Source organism: Chrysemys picta, chromosome 3, assembly GCF_011386835.1.
Source record: "Chrysemys picta bellii isolate R12L10 chromosome 3, ASM1138683v2, whole genome shotgun sequence".
NCBI lineage: Eukaryota > Metazoa > Chordata > Testudines > Emydidae > Chrysemys > Chrysemys picta.
The window spans coordinates 61,466,924-61,485,622 of record NC_088793.1 but is presented as its reverse complement, the minus strand read 5'-3'; the positions used below and the strand labels follow the sequence as shown (position 1 = coordinate 61,485,622).

The 18,699-nt window shown below is 49.0% G+C and overlaps 1 protein-coding gene across 26 annotated transcripts in view; it reads right to left on the bottom strand.

Moving 5' to 3' along the window:
* SENP6 (SUMO specific peptidase 6) overlaps positions 1-18,699 on the bottom strand; it is a 147,659-nt gene that overhangs the window by 52,330 nt on the left and 76,630 nt on the right. For 18 of the 26 annotated variants that reach the window (XR_010599494.1, XM_065588033.1, XM_065588023.1 and 15 more), the window contains one exon: positions 5,276-5,421. Coding sequence is in view for 25 of the 26 variants with exons in the window: in XM_065588033.1 (XP_065444105.1) it covers positions 5,276-5,421 (146 nt within the window). In the remaining variant the exon portion in view is untranslated. The remainder of the gene's footprint in view (positions 1-5,275; positions 5,422-18,699) is intronic. The other 8 variants (XM_065588025.1, XM_065588034.1, XM_065588027.1 and 5 more) reach the window with 1 other exon arrangement.

The following is an 18,699-nucleotide window of genomic DNA, read 5'->3' as shown; positions in this document are numbered from 1 at the left end:
GCGCACACACCTAGAATGGAATCAACATGAGCAAGAACTTGAAGAACAGATTTATTTTTATTATATTACAGATCAATATCTATGGAAAACTACCATCTCAAGGAGGGCACTTATGTATCTTTTTAATAACTTTTATTCTTTTTTGTCTGAAACACTAAAGAGTTCTCTCTTTTGTTTAGCAGATTCCTTTTGTTTTAAAATACTAACACAATGAAATATTATTACTATTTTATATGGAACACAAACAAGTATTGTAAATTACTGGCATTTTCAGGTTTGTCAAAATATAACCGATCATGTTCAAGTATGAGAAATGATTGAAATAATTTAGACTCTGACCATTCTGTTGCTACATCATCATCAGAAAGAGAAGATTACTTACTTGTAACTGGAGGTTCTATGAGATATGTGGTTCCTCTATCTCTATTCCAATGAGGGTTATTCGCATGCAGCATGCATTTGGAGCCGGAGATTTTGAAAGTAGTAGTGTCGTTTGGCCCAAGCATGTGGTCAGCCTCATGGTTTTGTCCGAGGCAATAAAAGGCGGAGTGAACGGACTGCACCCTCAGTTCCTTCTGTACCGTGAAACAAGAAATCCGCAGCACAGGGAAAGGAAGGTGAGACTGGAATATAGATAAGGACCACAAATCTCAAAGAATCTCCAGTTACATGTAAGTAACCTCCTCTTCTTTGAGTGATTGTCTCTATTATATTCCACTGAGGGTGATTAACAAGCAGTACCTAGTTAGGAGGAAGATGCAAGGAAGATGACAGAATTGTGGAGCAGAGAACAGCCACGCCGAATGAGACATCTGTCACAGAGTCTTGAACCAAGGCGTAATGGTATGTACTGAACTCCTTGTGGCCGCCCTACATACATCCGTAAGCAGCAGATTGTGAAGTGTGGCCATACTGGATGCTTGTGTTCTCATGGAGTGAGCTCGTACCCCAAGGGGTGGAGACAGTTCAGATAATCGATGGAACATAATGCACCCCGAAACCCACTTAGAAATTTGCTCAGTGGAGATGGCTTACCCCTTAATCCTTTCCATTACAGCAATAAACAGTCTAGGGAACTTCCTGAATGGCTTCATCCTCTGCAGGTAAAAGGCCAGTGACCTCTGGATGTTGAGGAAGTGAAGGCACTGTTCCTCCTCTGAGGAGTGTGAATTTGGAAAGAAAGCAGGTAAGTGAATGGTTTGTTTGAGGTCAAAGCAAGGAACCACTTTAGCAGAATCTTGGGGTGCATCTTATGGAACGTGGTGAAGGGTGATGAGGTCCATCATTATGGCCCCCAGTTTGCCTACCCTTTTCACAGAAATAATACATACCAGGAAGGAGAGGAGAGACAGTGAGCAAGAAACCAGAAGTTTGAAGGACAATTTCATCAATGCCGTGAGGACAAAGTTGAAATCCCACTTGGGAGCGATGAATTGAATGGGAGGATAAGTTCATAAGAGACCCTTGCAGCAAAGTAGTGCATAAAGACAAAGGTCTCCTCCACGGGGGGTGCAAAGCACTAATGGTTGCTACATGCACCTTGATGGAGTTGAGAGCGAGTGCCAAGGCCTTCAGCAATAGGAGATAGTCCAAAAGGAAAGGAACACCCACAGCCCCAGGAGCAAAACCCTTCTGCTGGGCCTAGGAGGTGAAATATTGCCACTTGGCTCGATTTGACTGCCTCATGGTTTTTTCCTGTTATTTGAGAATACTTCTTGTACTGCTGACAAACACTTCAGTTCTAGCGAAGATACCAATCCAAAAATCAAGCTCTAAAGAGCAGTGCCTGTGGATCGGTGTGTCTGATCCTGCCATTGAGTTGCATGAGCAGTTCCAGAAAAGCCAGAAGCAGAAACGGAGGACATGCTGACATCCAGAAGAGGGAAAAACGAGAATTGAAGAGGACAGAACAAGTCGATCAAGATGACCAGAGCTCTCTCCCGTCTGATCTTGTGGCAGATACGGGACAGGAGCGGTAGAGGAAGAGAGGCATAATTGATGTGGTCCAACTAGCATATGACTAGGACAATGTCTTGGGAACGGGTGCAGAGCCCTTCCCTGGAGCAGTACTGGATGCATTTGCTGTTGGTGTGGGAGGCAAAGAGGTCCCTGATCGGAGTTCCCCATCAGTCAAAAATGTCATTGACTACAGAGTTGTGAAGTTCCCATTTGTGGTTGGTCACAAATTTCCTGCTGCGAGAGTCCGCAATCATGTGCGGAGTCCTCGGAAGATAAGATGCGGAAAACAGGATATTGTGTGCGATGCACTAGTTCCACAAGCAAACCGCCTCTGCACAAAGTGCTGGCAACTTTGTGCCCCCTTGCTTGTTTACGTAGTAAATGGTGGTGGTATCATCTAACATGATGAGAACTCGACGGGAGTGGATAGACAGGAGAAATGCACGACACACACTCCTTTCTGCCCCATGCTCCAGGATGTTGATGTGCATGCTGGATTCCTGAGCAGTCCAAGTTCCTTGTGTCAGGTGCTAGCATATGTGGGCACCCCATCTATTGAGTGATGCATCTGTGATGATCATTGTGCATGGGGAAGACTGAAGGAAGGGTATCCTGGTGCAAACTTGAATTGGTCCTTCCACCACTGAAAACAAGAAGAGAATCTTGGCTGTGTGTGTGGTGGTGGTGGGGTGTGTGTGAATGGGATAGTCAGTAAAAGGTCCATGGAATGGTTCGTAGGAGAATAGACTCTCTGTAGCCACAGAGAAAGCAGAGACAAGCGAAGGAGGTGACATACGTGCACATCGCCATGTAACCAAAAAGGGAAAGGCAAGTTCTGGCAGGAACAGAAGGACTGGAAGTCACCATAGTAATCAGCTCTAACAGGGTCTGGAATCTGTCCTCTGGTAGGGTAGGCACATGCAGAGACCGCATAGATGCATGGCCCAATGAACTCTAGGGACTGTGTGGGGTTTAATGTCAATTTTTTGTTGTTGATGCTTAGCCCCAGGAAAGAGAGCAGTAAAAGCAGCAGGGAGGTAGATACTTGAGCCTTCTGTTTGGATCATGCTGCTAGCAGCCAGTCATCGAGATAGGGGAATATAAGGGCTGGTCTACACTACCATGGTAAATCAATCTAACTTACGCAACTTCAGTTACGTGAATAATGTAACTGAAGTAGACGTTGTTAGATCCACTTACAGCACTGGCTACACTGTGCTGTGACGACGGGAGAGCGTCTCCTGTCGACTTCCCTTATGCTTCTCGGGGAGGTGAAGTACACAAATCGATGGGAGCGCGGGTTTTCACCAGACCCGCTAAATCAACACTCGCTGCATCGACTGCAGCAGGGCCGATCTACCAGCAAGTGTAGACATACCCTAAAAATCCCTCGACACTGGAGGTGGGCAACCACTACAGAGAAAACCTTGCTAAAGACCCGTGGAGCAGTAACGAGTCCAAATGGTAGAACCCTGTATTGGAAGTGTCGAGAGCCTACCATGAATCTCAAGAACCCTCTGTGGATAGGATGAATATGTGGAAGTAAGTGTCTTCCATATCAAAAGCCGTAACCTACATGCCTCTTTCTAGCAAGGGTATAATTGGCTGCAAGAGTGACAATAGAAAACTTTGGTCCACGTATGAAGTGAGTGAGATGACAGAGCTAGGATTGGTCTCCATCCTCCTTTTTTCTTAGGTACCAGGAAATAAGTGGAATAGAACCCTGTGCCTCAAAAGGCCATGGGAACAGGTTCTGTCGCTCCCCTTTGAAGGAGGGCATCTACCTCTAGGGCGAGGATACTATCATGGGAGTGGTCCCAGAGGCAGGACGGGGGATGTGGATGAGGTAGTATCATGAACTTGATCACATAGCCATGTCAAATGGCATCCAGAACCCACTTGTCCGTTATCACACTTCAGACTGGTAGAAAAAGAGTGCTAGATGTTCCCCAGAGGGGGTGGGTTGTATGAATGGTGGAATGCAAGGTGGTTGTTGGCTCTGTAAATGCACTCAGAAATATCGCTTATGCGAAGACTGAGTACACGGTGTTGAAGACTGCGCTGACGGACCAGGTAGATGGGATTGTTGGGTCTTCTGATTCTTAAAAGGAGGCTCGTAGGGTTGCTCAAAGAATTGAGGAGTTCTGAACTGTTGTGCAAGGGGTGGGTGGTTGAACTTTCATTTGGGTGCTGGTGTGTGTATATACACCCAGTGATCGCAGAGTAGTCTGGAGTCCTTGAGGGAGTGCAGGTAATCATCAGTCTTTGGGTTGAAGAGGAGAGAATTATTGAAAGGGAGGTCTTCAATGGTATTCTGCACCTCCCAGACAAATGCAACCAGGGTTCTCTTCTCATGACGATCCCTGTGGCCATAGTGCGTGAAGATGTGTCCACCGAATCCACCACGGCCTGGAGCGTTGTCCTGGCAACCAATTTGCCTTCCTCTAAGATAGTATGGAATAGGGCAAGGTCCTGCTGGGGAAGTTTGTCAGCAAAGTCCACTAACTGGTCATAGTTCAGAAAGTCATATTTTGCTAGTAAAGCAAGGTAACTAGAGCCAAAACTGAAGGCTAGCTTAAGAAAAGATCTTACAACCCACGAGGTCCAATCTCCTACCCGCCTTCTCAGTTGGAGTAGAACACAGATGATGTTGCCTGGCCTGCTCCGTTGCTGCTTGAATAACCAGGGAATTGGGGGGTTGGTGAAGGGATCTGAGTTTTTCTCACCCAATACATAGAATCTCTTTTCCACCCCCTTCTAGGGTGGGTGAACAGGTGGCCAGGGTATGCCAGACAGTGTGGGGCTGTTGGAGAATAGCATCGTTGACTGACATACTAACTATATACAAGTCTTTTTTCTGTGTTTTAGAAAGAACATTCCAAGAGATGAGAAAACAATTGAGGCTCCGATTCAGACCATGTGGCTGTGAGAAGGGACTGCGGGCACAGGCGGTCCGCCCTGCCCTTTATCACCTCCTACCAAATCAAGGGTGCATGCGCAGACCAATGGATACTACTACTTCCCAAAATCTCCGGATGCATGGCACATGCATATTAACCTCCACAGAATAAAACAGGGATCATCATTTGAAGAAATAAATATTATAAAGGTATACACAGTACCAATATTGACTCTTTACAATTTGGATGTGTCAGAGTGGTAGATAAACATATTTTAAATCACTGAAACATTCTGTTCCCAGTTACAAACACTTTTAAAACTGTAACTATTTCCACTCTGAAACTTGAGCTGTGTCTTACTGATGCTACTCGTTTCTGAAGTTAAAATAGAATTTCGCATTGTGTATCTAACCCACCTCTATGTGGGTTAAACAGTTTTTTGTAGCAGGAGACAGAGGCAAATCAGATTGACATGAACTGCAGTGACGTTTCTGTTGTACCTTCCTCTTAATTTCAGATTCCGATTCTGATCCTGACTCTTCCGTGTTCTCCATTATACTTTCTATGGGAGGAAAAAAAAATCAAATAAATTAACACAGAGAAATCAATGTATTAGCTTTAGATGCAGAAAAGACTTTTGACAGGAGTGGGCTGGAGGTATATGTTTTACACTGTAGAAAAATTTGGATTGGAACCTATATTTAGTTCCTGGATCCAACTGTTATATTCTTACCTAGTCCCCCATATCACAACCAACAATGTGACCTCTTCAGCCTTTTCTGGGGTACTAGAAAATTGTGTTTGCTGGCCCCATTAACTTTTTTATTTGGCTCTTGAGCCCCTGGCAATAGCTGTACAGGCTCATTAAAATATCTGAGGCATACAACTTGGTTCCATGGAGTATAAACTGATGTTATATGCAAACAATACCCTTTTGCATACATCCAAAACCAGAAACCACTATTCCAACCTCCCTATCATTAATTCAAAAATTCAGAGCAATATCTGGTTACAAAATAAATTGGGAAAAATCAGAACTATTTCTCTGTTGTCATGTAGTTGGGCTTTTTCCATAGGCAAACTGATGCAATTAAGTACCTCAATATACAAGTACCAAGAAACATTAATAAATTTATCTTCACTAGTTTGGAATCCGTCCTCTGGGGGGTGGAAGAGGGAACTATAAATTACAAAGAACTAGCTGAGCAAGGGCATGAAACAGATTTCCCAACTAGTCAAGGATAAAGGCTCTTGTCTCTTTTCTAAACACTAAAGAAACCATATGACCTGCCACCCTCAGTAGAGTGGCCGTCCTTACATTAGCAAGTGTGTTAGTTGTATCAATTTGGTCTGGATGCCCTAGGACTGTCACAGGCCCCAGAGCTACTGGGGACCTTGGAATGCTTCATAATCTCCCCCAAGCCTATGTTCACTATGTATGCTTTACTAACAAAGAAAAATTCCAGTGGTCTGGAGTGCTTTGTGAAAGCATACGAAGGGGAGTTATCACAGCCCGTAAAAACTCCAGTGGCAGACTATATATGTTAAAAATGCTTCTGTGGATCTCAAGCTACACCCGATACAGCAAAAGATTCTATTCAAAATAGACTCAATGCCACAAAGGTTGAGCAAGATAGAGTCTTGTCCTCTGATGTTTGTTGGCACTGTAATAAAGAAAAAGGAACTCAGATACATATGCTATGAGACTGTCCAACTGTCAGGCAGCTGTGGAAAGAGATATGCACAAGAGCGAAAATAGTGCTTGGTTTCAGCAACCAAATCTTAGCTGAAAGTTATATTGTAGGTTCTGTACCTACTACACTGGGAGTAACGCCATCACAAAAACTTGGGTTCTTGAGGACTGTAATGACTACCAACTGCATGATTTTACAAAAATGGAGAAGTAGGCTTATACCCAGAATACAGCAATGCCATTTGTACCTGTATGAGTTAGCAGTGAAAGAAAGAAGAGCAATTATATGAATTTGAAGACATCTGGATTCCATTTCTTGATACATTTGGATAAAGAATGCGGAGATAAATCAGGTGGAATGAAAGTCTGGCATTCCGTGAGCTATCAGCTTTTTCCCTTTCTTCTTCCCCATCTCCACCTTCCCTTTTTTGACTATTTGTTTGTCTCTTTTTTATTGTTACCCCCAAAGTAATATTATGTTTGTCTGATTTATCATGCCATTGAACCATATCTGCATGGCTGAATGGCATTGTAAACTTATGAATGGTTAAGTGACAACTTTGCTAGTGAAGTAAAACTAGCTGTAACCAATAGACATAACACCCCATCAAGTTTCAACTACATAGAGGAATAGCTAATGATTAGGGCCCTACCAAATTCATGGTCCATTTTGGTCAATTTCATAATCATAGGATTTTTTAAAATTGTAAATGTCATGATTTCAGCTATTTCAATCTGAAATTTCACGGTGTTGTAATTGTACGGATCCTGACCCAAATGGGGGGGGGGGGGGGACACAGTACTGCCACCCTTACTTCTGTAGTGCTGCTAGCGACAGCGCTGCCTTCAGAGCTGGGCAGCTGGAGAGTGGCGGCTGCTGGCTGGAAGCGCAGCTCTGAAGCCAGAGCCACCACCATCAGCAGCGGCACAGAAGGATGGCATGGTTTGGTATGGCCACCCTTACTTCTGCGCTGCTGCTGGGTGCTGCCTTCAGAGCTGGGTGCCTGGCCAACAGTCACCACCTCCGGCCACCCAGCTCTGAAGACAGTGCAGAAGTAATACCGCAGCCCCCTTAAAATAATACTATGACCCCCCCTGCAACTCCCTTTTGGGCCTGGATCCCCAATTTCAGAAATACTGGTCTCCCCCGTAAAATCTGTATAGTATAGGTCAAAAGCACACAAAAGACCAGATTTCATGGGGAGAGACCAGATTTCACAGTCCGTAATGCATTTTTCATGGCTGTGAATTTGGTAGGGCCCTACTAATAATTTTCGAAATAAAGAATAAAAAAAATAATAAAAAAAAAAAAAAAAACACCAAAAGAAAAATGTTGAACTTTTTGTTTTAGAAATCAGTCACCATTTGCAGATTCCCATTTTATAAACGGACCTGGGGTGTGCCTCAGTGAAATCTGTAATTTTAACATTATTTCCTAGCAGGCGACCTTGTCTTGGAAACACCTTACTAACTTCACTCCACACCAGAAGAACCCAGTCTCTGGCAATGGAGACTCTGCCAAGAATAAAGAAAAGGAAATGGTACATGACTCCTACAGCTTCTGCTTTACCATGAAAAGCTCAGAGCCAACGCAACCTCAGAAATGAGGAAAGGCCAGGCCAGCCAAGGAGGTGGTGATTTCCATAGGAAATCTACTGATGGGAGCACTTACTTGGAGCAACTGTGAAATACCAAGGGTTGTCTTAATAGGGAGTTTTTCCACTGGTACAAACCCAGTGTAGATGTTATGCTTTGGTATAAGCTGTTTCTACGCAAGCCTTAATTTACAAAGGTGGAGCTCATCTATACTGATGGAGCTGCACTAGCATAGCTATACTAGTACAAAAAATCCTTAATGCAAAAATGCCCTAGTTTACAATATTTTCAGATAGGCTATTCTTTTCAGGGCTACTTTGCACAATGTTGTAAAAATAATGGCTTCTCATTTCAAGATTATTTTAATAAAAATGTGCAATTTACTCTAATTGCATTTGATTATAATATTTTATTTTACATTAGAACTTTCTTTTAAGGCTACACTATTTAAAATAGATATACATGCCATTTAAACGAAGTACTGATTGTCCCATTCTCCCTCTCACCCCCATCTCCCTGACAACTCATGGATCATTGACTCTTACATTTAGAGAAGGATCTATTTTCAATCAAGAAATAATTCAACTTTAAGAGGATTCTATTCATATACAGAATTTAAAGTTAAAAATGTTTACATATTTCAGTTAATATTAACATAAAATGAGAAATAATTCCAGCAGAATCATTAGGACACTGTCGGTTGGGTAAAAAAGCATATTACCTCAAGTTCTCCTTTGATAATCTGGATCCCTACCAAGGAAACTCAATACCTCCAATATACTATTATTATATATTTGTCATACCACATTACCTAGGAGTCCTGGACTTGGACCAGAATCCCACTGACCTAAGTGCTGTACAAAAACAGAACAAAAAAAGATGGTCCCTGCCGCAGAGAGTTTATAATGCAAGTATAAGAAAAGAGACAGAAGACAGGCAAACAGGGGTGTACAAGGAAACAATACTGATCAGCATGATAGCCAGAAGTCTCAGCACACCAACAGCCTAACTGTGAATTTTTTTGTAGTTTTAAGGAAGGCTTGAATGAGGATAAGACGGTTACTCACCGTTGTAACTGTTGTTCTTCGAGATGTGTTGCTCATATCCATTCCATTAGGTGTGTGCGCGCCGCGTGCACGATCGTCGGAAGATTTTTACCCTAGCAACACCGGCGGGTCGGCTGTGGAGCCCCCTAGAGTGGCGCCTTCATGGCGCTGAATATATACCCCAGCCGACCCGGCGCCCCCTCAGTTCCTTCTTGCCGGCTACTCCGACAGTGGGGACGGGGGGCGGGTTTGGAATGGATATGAGCAACACATCTCGAAGAACAACAGTTACAACGGTGAGTAACCGTCTTTTCTTCTTCGAGTGCTTGCTCATATCCATTCCATTAGGTGACTCCCAAGCCCAACTTAGGCGGTGGGGTCGGAGTGAGACATTGCTGTGTGCAAAACCGCTGATCCGAAGGCAGCATCGTCCCTGGACTGCTGCACTAGTGCATAGTGTTCTGTAAACGTGTGGACTGACGACCAAACCGCAGCTCTACAAATGTCCTGGATCGGAACTTGCGCCAGGAAAGCCGTCGAGGAAGCTTGGGCCCTCGTGGAGTGAGCGGTGAGGTGTGGTGCTGAGACACCTGCCAGGTCGTAGCAAGTCCGGATGCAAGACGTAATCCAGGAGGATAGGCGTTGTGAAGAGACCGGTGAGCCTTTCATTCGGTCGGCCACTGCAACGAAGAGTTGCGTCGGCTTTCTAAAGGGCCTTGTGCGGTCAATATAGAAGGCCAGGGCCCTGCGTACGTCCAGAGAATGCAAACGTTGATCCTGGCGAGAATCATGTGGTTTAGGGTGAAAGACCGGGAGAAATATATCCTGGTTGATATGAAATGGAGAAACCACCTTAGGGAGAAAGGCAGGATGTGGGCGGAGCTGCACTTTATCCTTATGAAAAACTGTGTAAGGGGGCTCGGATGTAAGCGCCCTGAGTTCAGAAACGCGCCTTGCTGAGGTGATGGCTACGAGGAAGGCTGTCTTCCAGGATAGGTACAGAAGTGAACAGGTGGCCAGTGGCTCGAATGGATGACCTGTGAGCTTGGAAAGAACCAGGTTGAGGTCCCACGTCGGAACGGGCTGACGTTGTTGTGGGTACATCCGGTCTAAGCCCTTGAGGAATCTAACGACCATCGGGTTAGAGAATACCGAGGACGCGAGTTCCCCTGGATGAAAGGCCGATATAGCGGCCAGGTGAACTCTAATTGAAGATATCGCCAACCCTTGCTGTTTTAGGGAGAGGAGATATTCCAAAATGAGAGGAATAGGTGCGTGCAACGGGGACGTGGCTCGTTGTTCGCACCAACAGGAGAACCGCTTCCACTTGGCCAAGTATGTGGTCCGTGTTGAGGGCTTCCTACTGCTCAGCAGAATCTGTTGGACAGAGTGTGAGCACTGCTGCTCTGCCTGGGTGAACCATGGAGCAGCCACGCCGTGAGGTGGAGTGATTGCAGGTCGGGGTGACGCAGGCGACCGTGGTCCTGAGAGATGAGATCCGGGCATAACGGAAGCGGGATCGGTGTCCGAACCGAGAGTTCCAACAGCGTGGTGTACCAATGTTGTCTCGGCCACGCTGGGGCGATCAGAATCACCTGTGCCTGGTCTCTGCGCAATTTGAGCAGTACCTTGTGGACCAGAGGAAACGGAGGGAAGGCATAAAACAGGTGGTCCTTCCAGGGAAGGAGAAACGCGTCCGAGAGGGAGCCCGGAGCTCGACCTTGCAGGGAGCAGAACAGGTGGCACTTCCTGTTGTCTCGAGATGCAAACAGGTCTATCTGGGGAAACCCCCACTTCTGGAAAACGGAATGTATGATGTCCGGACGGATAGACCACTCGTGTGTTTGAAAGGACCTGCTGAGTCGGTCCGCCAGAGTGTTCTGGACTCCAGGGAGGAACGATGCCATGAGATGGATTGAGTGGGCGATGCAGAAGTCCCACAGGCGAATGGCCTCTTGGCATAGCATTGACGAACGTGCTCCTCCTTGCTTGTTGATGTAAAACATGGCGGTGGTGTTGTCGATGAGAACTAACACACAGCGGCCACGTAGGAGATTGAGAAATGCCTGGCACGCCAGGCGCACCGCCATCAGTTCCCGAACATTGATGTGCAGGGCTATCTGGGGTGCAGTCCACAGGCCCTGGGTATGGTGTTCGTTGAGATGGGCGCCCCAACCCAGGGATGAAGCGTCTGTGACCAGGTGCAGAGAGGGTTGTGGGGCGTGAAACGGCATCCCCTCGCAAACCACCTTGTGGTCTAGCCACCATGTGAGGGAGGTCAGGACCGAGTTCGGGACCGTGACCACCATGTTCAGGCTGTCCCGATGTGGGCGGTATCTTGATGACACCCAGGTCTGGAGTGGGCGAAGCCGAAGTCTGGCATGCCTGGTTACGTACGTGCAGGAAGCCATGTGACCCAGCAGGGTGAGGCACGACCTCACCGTGGTAGTTGGGAAGGCCTTGAGTCCTTGAATGAGGCTCGTGATGGTGCAAAAGCGATTGTCTGGCAGGATGGCTTGTGCACGTCTGGAGTCTAGAACCGCGCCGATGAATTCTATTCTCTGGGTAGGTTCTAGAGTGGATTTGTCCTTGTTGAGTAGGATACCCAACTTGTTGAATGTGTGCACTATTATGTGGACGTGATCTCGAACTTGTTCTTTGGTGCGACCGCGTACCAGCCAGTCATCTAGGTACGGGAACACCTGTATCCCTTGCCGACGAAGGTACGCTGCCACGACAGCCATACATTTCGTGAACACCCTTGGGGCCGAGGATAGGCCGAAGGGAAGGACTGCAAATTGGTAGTGCACCTTGCTTACCACGAACCGCAGGAAGCGTCTGTGAGGCGGGTAAATTGCTATGTGAAAGTATGCATCTTTCATGTCGAGGGCGGCGAACCAGTCTCCAGGATCGAGGGAAGGGATAATGGCCCCCAAAGAGACCATGCGGAACTTCAACTTTACTACGAACTTGTTGAGTCCGCGCAAGTCCAAGATGGGTCGCAGACCTCCTTTGGACTTGGGAATGAGGAAGTAACGGGAATAGAATCCCCTGCCCCTTAACTCCACTGGAACCTCCTCTATGGCCCCCATAGCAAGGAGCGTGGAAACTTCCTGTATAAGAAGTTGCTCGTGAGAAGGGTCCCTGAAGAGGGACGGGGAAGGGGGGGAGGAGGGGGGGATTGAAGAAAACTGGATAGCATATCCCCTGTCCACCGTGCGAAGGACCCAACGGTCCGAAGTTATAAGGGACCAGGTCCGGTGGAAATGGGAAAGGCGATCCCGAAAGGATGGGGCTGGATCCTGTGGGATGACTGGGGCGCCGTCCTCGACCGCACCTTCAAAAGTTCTGCCTGGGGCCTGAAGGTGGTCTAGGTGGCCCCTGGTTCTGACCAGGTTGAGGGCCGGTCCACCTTCTTCTACCACCTCGCCCTCGCCTCCGGGTCGAGTCCTGTCTCTGACGAGGCGGGGGGGGGTAGAAGCGCTGAGGCTGCGGTCTAAATGGCCTGCGCTGAGGGCCCACAACATGCATCCCCAAGGAACGCATGATCGTCCTGGAGTCCTTGAGGCTCTGCAGGCGAGAGTCCGTCTTTTCGGAAAACAGCCCTTGTCCTTCAAAGGGCAGATCCTGCAGGGTTTGCTGCAGTTCCTGAGGCAGACCCGAAACCTGGAGCCAGGAGATCCTCCGCATAGCGATACCTGAGGCCAGGGTTCTCGCAGCAGAGTCCGCTATGTCTAAGGAGGCCTGTAAGGAGGTCCGAGCCACCTTCTTACCCTCCTCCACCAGGGCTCCAAACTCCTCCCTGGACTCTTGGGGAACCAACTCCTTGAACTTCCCCATAGAGTTCCAGGAGTTAAAGCTATAGCGGCTCAAGAGCGCCTGTTGATTAGCCGCTCTAAGTTGCAACCCTCCGGCTGAGTAAACTTTACGGCCGAATAAATCGAGGCGCTTAGCCTCCTTCGATTTGGGCGCTGCGGCCTGCTGACCGTGGCGCTCCCTTGCGTTCACTGATGCCACCACCAGTGAACACGGCTGGGGGTGGGTATACAAGTACCCGTAGTCTTTAGACGGAACAAAGTATTTCCTTTCCACCCCTCTCTCTGTGGGTGGGATAGAGGCAGGAGTCTGCCATATCGTAGATACATTGGCTTGTATCGTGCGGATCAGGGGTAACGCCACCCTCGATGGGGCATCCGCTCCGAGGATATTCACGATGGGGTCGTGCACCTCCACTATCTCCTCCGCCTGCAGGTCCATATTACGGGCCATCCGACGCAGAAGATCTTGGTGAGCCCGAAGATCTATTGGAGGTGGACCTGTGCACGATGTGCCCGCCACTGCCTCATCCGGAGAGGAAGAGGAAGATGCCTCCGGTGGGACAGGATCCAAGGGAGGGTCCTGGGCTCCCTGCTCCTGGGCCGGAGCATCACCTGCGCTTGAGTCCAGGGCGTCAGGTGGTGCGGACACGGAAGCCTCCATGCCCCCTGGCGGAGGCCGAGAGATGGTGGACTCCGGGGCCCTTCTAACAGAGTGACCGGAGCGAGAGGTCGAAGCAACTGGAGCCCCTTGCGCCTGATGGTACGCCCACGGGGTCCAAAACGACCAGTGAGAAGGGCCATGAGAATGGTCCTCTGTTATGTTCTGCCAATGGCCCAAGTCCTGTTCCTCGGCTTGCCCTTGAGGGGGGTATGCCGATCTCGAGAGGTCCTCCGAGGAGCGAGACCCCGATCTCGATGGCCATGGCGGTGCCGAGAGCGTCGAGACGATTCCCGTGGGCTGCGGTGCCGCACGGTGCCGGTCTGGAGATGATCTATCTCCACGCGGTGCCGGCGATCGGTGCCGGGACCGCGACCGGTGCCGATGACCTCGTCGGTACCGGGAGTCGGATCTGGACCTCGACGAGGACCTGGAGTATGCCCGGTACCGGGAGCGGCCTCTCGACGTCGAGCGGCGACCGTAGCGGTGCCGAGAACTACGTCTCGACGTTGATCGGTGCCGACGATCATAGCGGTGCCGAGACGTAGAGCGGTGCCGCGAAGAAGATCTTGGCCGCGAGTACGACCGGTGCCGAGGTGATATTCGGTGCCGGGACTGCGAGCGGCGTGGGGACCTGCTTCGGGACCTGGATCGGTGCCGAGGTTCCAGCCCTTGCGATGGAGGGCGCATCAAGGCAGGTTTCCCCCTCGACTGGACCGGGCGAGGCAACGGTGCCGTCGGTGCCGGTGGTTGAGGCGGTGCCGGCTCCGTGAGAGCTATTAAGTCTCTCGCCGCCGCGAAGGTCTCTGGCGTCGACGGGAGGCACTGTATCACCGCCTGCCTCGGCGGAGACGCCGTCTGCACCGGACTCAACGGCCTCGGCGCCGGAGTCGACGGTGCTGGAGGCACCTGTTTCCGGTGCTCCACCGGCGTACGCGGCTCTACCCCCGGCACTGGGGGAGCCAGCGTCTTCGGCACGGAGGTCCCCGTCTTATGGGCTTTCTTATGCCCTGTGGATAATGACCGGCGCCGAGGCACTTGCTGTGCTTTCGGTGCCGACGAGGTCCGGTGCCGGGAAGGCTCATCTGACGCCACTCGCGTGGTCGTCATGGCCGGTGCCGCCGGGGCACTGCGCACCGAGGCGCTAGGTGCCGGGGCCTGACTTGTAGATGGAGCGTCCGGACTAAGTGCCGCCTCCATCAGGAGTTGCCGGAGCCGAAAGTCCCGCTCCTTCTTGGTCCTTGGTCTGAAGGCCTTACAGATCTTGAACTTATCTGTTTGATGGGACTCTCCCAGGCACTTCAGACAGGAATCGTGCGGGTCGCTCGTGGGCATAGGCTTAGCGCAGGAGGCGCACAGCTTGAAGCCGGGAGCGTTGGGCATGAGCCCGGCCCCGCGGCCGGGGGAGAAAAGGGGGAGACGACCCCCTTAATCCCCTGAACTATTATAACAACTAGACAACTCTTAAAACTATTGAACTATTTAACTATAAACACTAGGACTATAACTATAACTATAACTGCGAACTAAGCTAGGGAGAGTGGAGAACAGCTAAGCAGCGCTCCACAGTTCCAACGACCGTCAGGGGCGGTAAGAAGGAACTGAGGGGGCGCCGGGTCGGCTGGGGTATATATTCAGCGCCATGAAGGCGCCACTCTAGGGGGCTCCACAGCCGACCCGCCGGTGTTGCTAGGGTAAAAATCTTCCGACGATCGTGCACGCGGCGCGCACACACCTAATGGAATGGATATGAGCAAGCACTCGAAGAAGAAAAATTAGCTTTACAGATGTTTATGGGGAGCTCCTCCTAAGCACGAGGGACAGCACGGAGAAAGCACAAAGGTGCTTGTTTGAAAATTTAACAAGTGGGCGATAGAGACTGGCATTATTGGCTGACTGGAGGTGGACATCAACCTCTTAACAGTGAATGAGACGTGATAGAGTGGGAACAGGCTGGGAGGGGCCTTCAAAGTGAAGACAAGTGGCTTATATGTGATGCAGCAGAGGGGGAAGCTGATGGAGGGATGCAAAGAGAGGGGTGACATAGTCAAAGCAATGGGCTAGGACAGGGGTTCTCAAACTGGGGGTCGGGACCCCTCAGGGGGTCGTAATGTTATGTGGGGGGTTGCGAGAGGTCAGCCTCCACCCCAAACCCTGCTTTGCCGGCAGCATTTATAATGGTGGGGGAGGGTCACACTCAGAGGCTTGCTGTGTGAAATGGGTCACCAGTACAAAAGTTTGAGAATCACTGGGCTAGGACAATGATTCTCAAACTATGGGTCAGGACCCCAAAGTGGGTCGTGGCCCTGTTTTAATGGGGTTGTCAGGGCTGGCATTAGACTTGCTGGGGCCCAGGGCCAACACCCAATCCCCACCGCCTGGGGCCAAAGCTGAAGCCCGAGATCATAAGTCCTGGGCGGCTGGGCTCAGGTTACAGGCCCCCTGCCCAGGGCTGAAGCCCTTGGGCTTCATCTTTGGCCAGCTCGCCCACCCAAGGCAGTGGGACTTGGGCTTTGCCCCCTCCACACACACCCTTGGGTGGGCTCAGGCTTCGATACCCACCTCCTGGGGTCACATAGTAATTTTTGTTGTCAGAAGGGAGTCATGGTGCAATGAAGTTTGAGAACCGCTGGGCTAGGACAATGACCTTCGCAACAGCATTTGAATGGATATGAGTGGGATAAGACTGCATTTGTCAAGGCCAGAGAAAAAAATTGCAGTAATTAAGACATGAGGTAATAGCCTGGATAAGAGTTTCAGATCTGAGGAATAATAGGGAAGGCTGTATTTTACAGCTGTTATGCAGAAAGTATCGGCAAGATTTAGACATAGCCTGGGTAGGTCTAGGTCCAGGTCCAGGTCATAGTCAAAGATGACACCCAGGTTATGGGACTGAGCAACAGGCAGGATGATCGTGTCGCCCACAGTGTTTGAGCTAAGAGGTAGCATGGAGGGCTGGACAGGAGAAGGAAAAAGGGGTTACTCACCTTGTGCAGTAACTCTAGTTTTTCTAGAGTTGTCCCACTATGATGCTCCACTACAGGTGTATCCGAGTCCCTATGCCTCAGCTCAGAGATTTTAGGTAGCAGTGTCCGTTTGGACCGCACATGTGCTGTCCCTGTCTCATGCCTTGCCTTGAGGTTATCTAGTGCTGAACAGGTGAACCGTCTTCAGTTCCTTCTCTATCACAGAGCCCTTATTAAGTGCTCTAAAGTAGATAGCGTTGCGTTGTGGGAAGAAGGCGAGTCATGAAGCACCCATAGGGACATGCATCTCGAAGAACCACAGTTACTGCACAAGGTAAGTAACCTCCTCTTCTTTGAGTAATGTCTCTACAGGTGCACCATTGTAGGTGACTCTACAGCAGTAAATGGAGGGTTGGGGCTTCAAAGTAGAGTCTTGTACTGATGATAAAAAATATGGATCCAAATATAGAATCTGATGTCAAGTCATAGGTGATCGCATAATGTTCCGCAAAAGTAAGAGCAGATGCCCAAGTTGCTGCTCTACCTATTTCTGTGATTCGAACGTTTTTCATGAAGGCTATAGGAATGGAAATGGATCTCGTGGAATGAGTTCAAACTGCAGATGGAGGTTGAAGATTGAGGGTATAATAGCAATAGGTAATGCATGGGACAGGGTCAGGCTAGATGGCTACAGGAGAGTGATAGAAGGTAGATACATTAGCCCCAGATTAAGCAGGTCCCTTTTCCCTGAGTAAGATAATAGACGGTTCCAGAACAATCAGGAAGTTGCTGGAACCAATTAAGGTAGGTAGGTTAATTAGGACACCTGGAGCCAATTAAGACAGGCAGGCTAATCAGGCACCTGGTTTAAAAAGGACCTCACTTCAGTTAGTGAGGGGCATGCGAGGAGCTGAGAATGGGAAGGCGTACTGCTGGAGGACTGAGGAGTACAAGCGTTATCAGGCATCAGGAAGAAGGTCCTGCAGTGAAGATAAAGAAGGTGTTGGGAGGAAGCCATGGAGAAGTAGCCCAGGGAGTTGTAGTTGTCATGCAGCTGTTACAGGAAACACTGTAGACAGCTGCAATCCACTGGGCCCTGGGCTGGAACCCGGAGTAGAGGGCGGGCCCGGGTTCCCCCCCATCCCCCCAACTCCCTATTTGATACAAGAGGAGTTGACCTGGACTGTGAGTCCTACCAGAGGGGAAGGTTCCTGGCCTGTCCCTCGACCCACTAGATGGGTGAGCAGAGACTGCAGGGATTGTTCTCCTCCCCTTTCCCCATGCTGGCCAGTGAGGAGGTTAGCTGAATGAATGGCAGATTTGGGCCATTAGCAAAAGTGACCAAACTGAGGGCTGCCGTGAATCTCTGAAGCGAGCAAATCTGCCAATAAGCGCAGGACCCACCAAGGCAGAGGAGGAACTTTGTCACATGCAGTTCAAGATCTATCTACAGAGCCTTTAATTTTAAGACTGAGGATCCTTTAGACCTCTCTGCAATCAAAAAGAACAGTTTAGCAGATTTTCTGAAGTTTTTTGTTCTATCCAAATAGAACACCAAAGCTCTCCTGACAGAGTGTATGTAATATTGCTTCTCTCTTGTCACGGTGTGGCTTTGGCAAGAAAGTTGGGATGTGAATAAGTTTGTTGATATGGAAGGCAGAGAAACTTTGGGAGGAACTTTGAGTGTGGTCTCAGTGTGATCTTATAGCTAAACAAAAAAAATGTTTTGTGAAGGGTGGGTGTGCCATTCCCCAGTTAGCGGAGACAAAGTAATGGCTATTAGGAAGGCTGTTTTCATAGATAGATATACAAGCGAGCATGTGACCGTGGGTTCAAAAGGAGGCTTGTTAAGGCACTTAAGGATCAGGTTAAGGCTCCATGTTGATGTAAGACATCTGAGTTGTGGCAAAAAGTTACCCAGAGCCTTGAGGAATCTTTCTGTTGTAGGATGAGTGAATAAGGAGTAGCCATCTATATTATGATGAAATGGCAGTTATGGCTGCGAGGTATATCTTTATTGAACTTGGAGATAATCCTGACTTTTTTAGACCTAGGATGTAGTC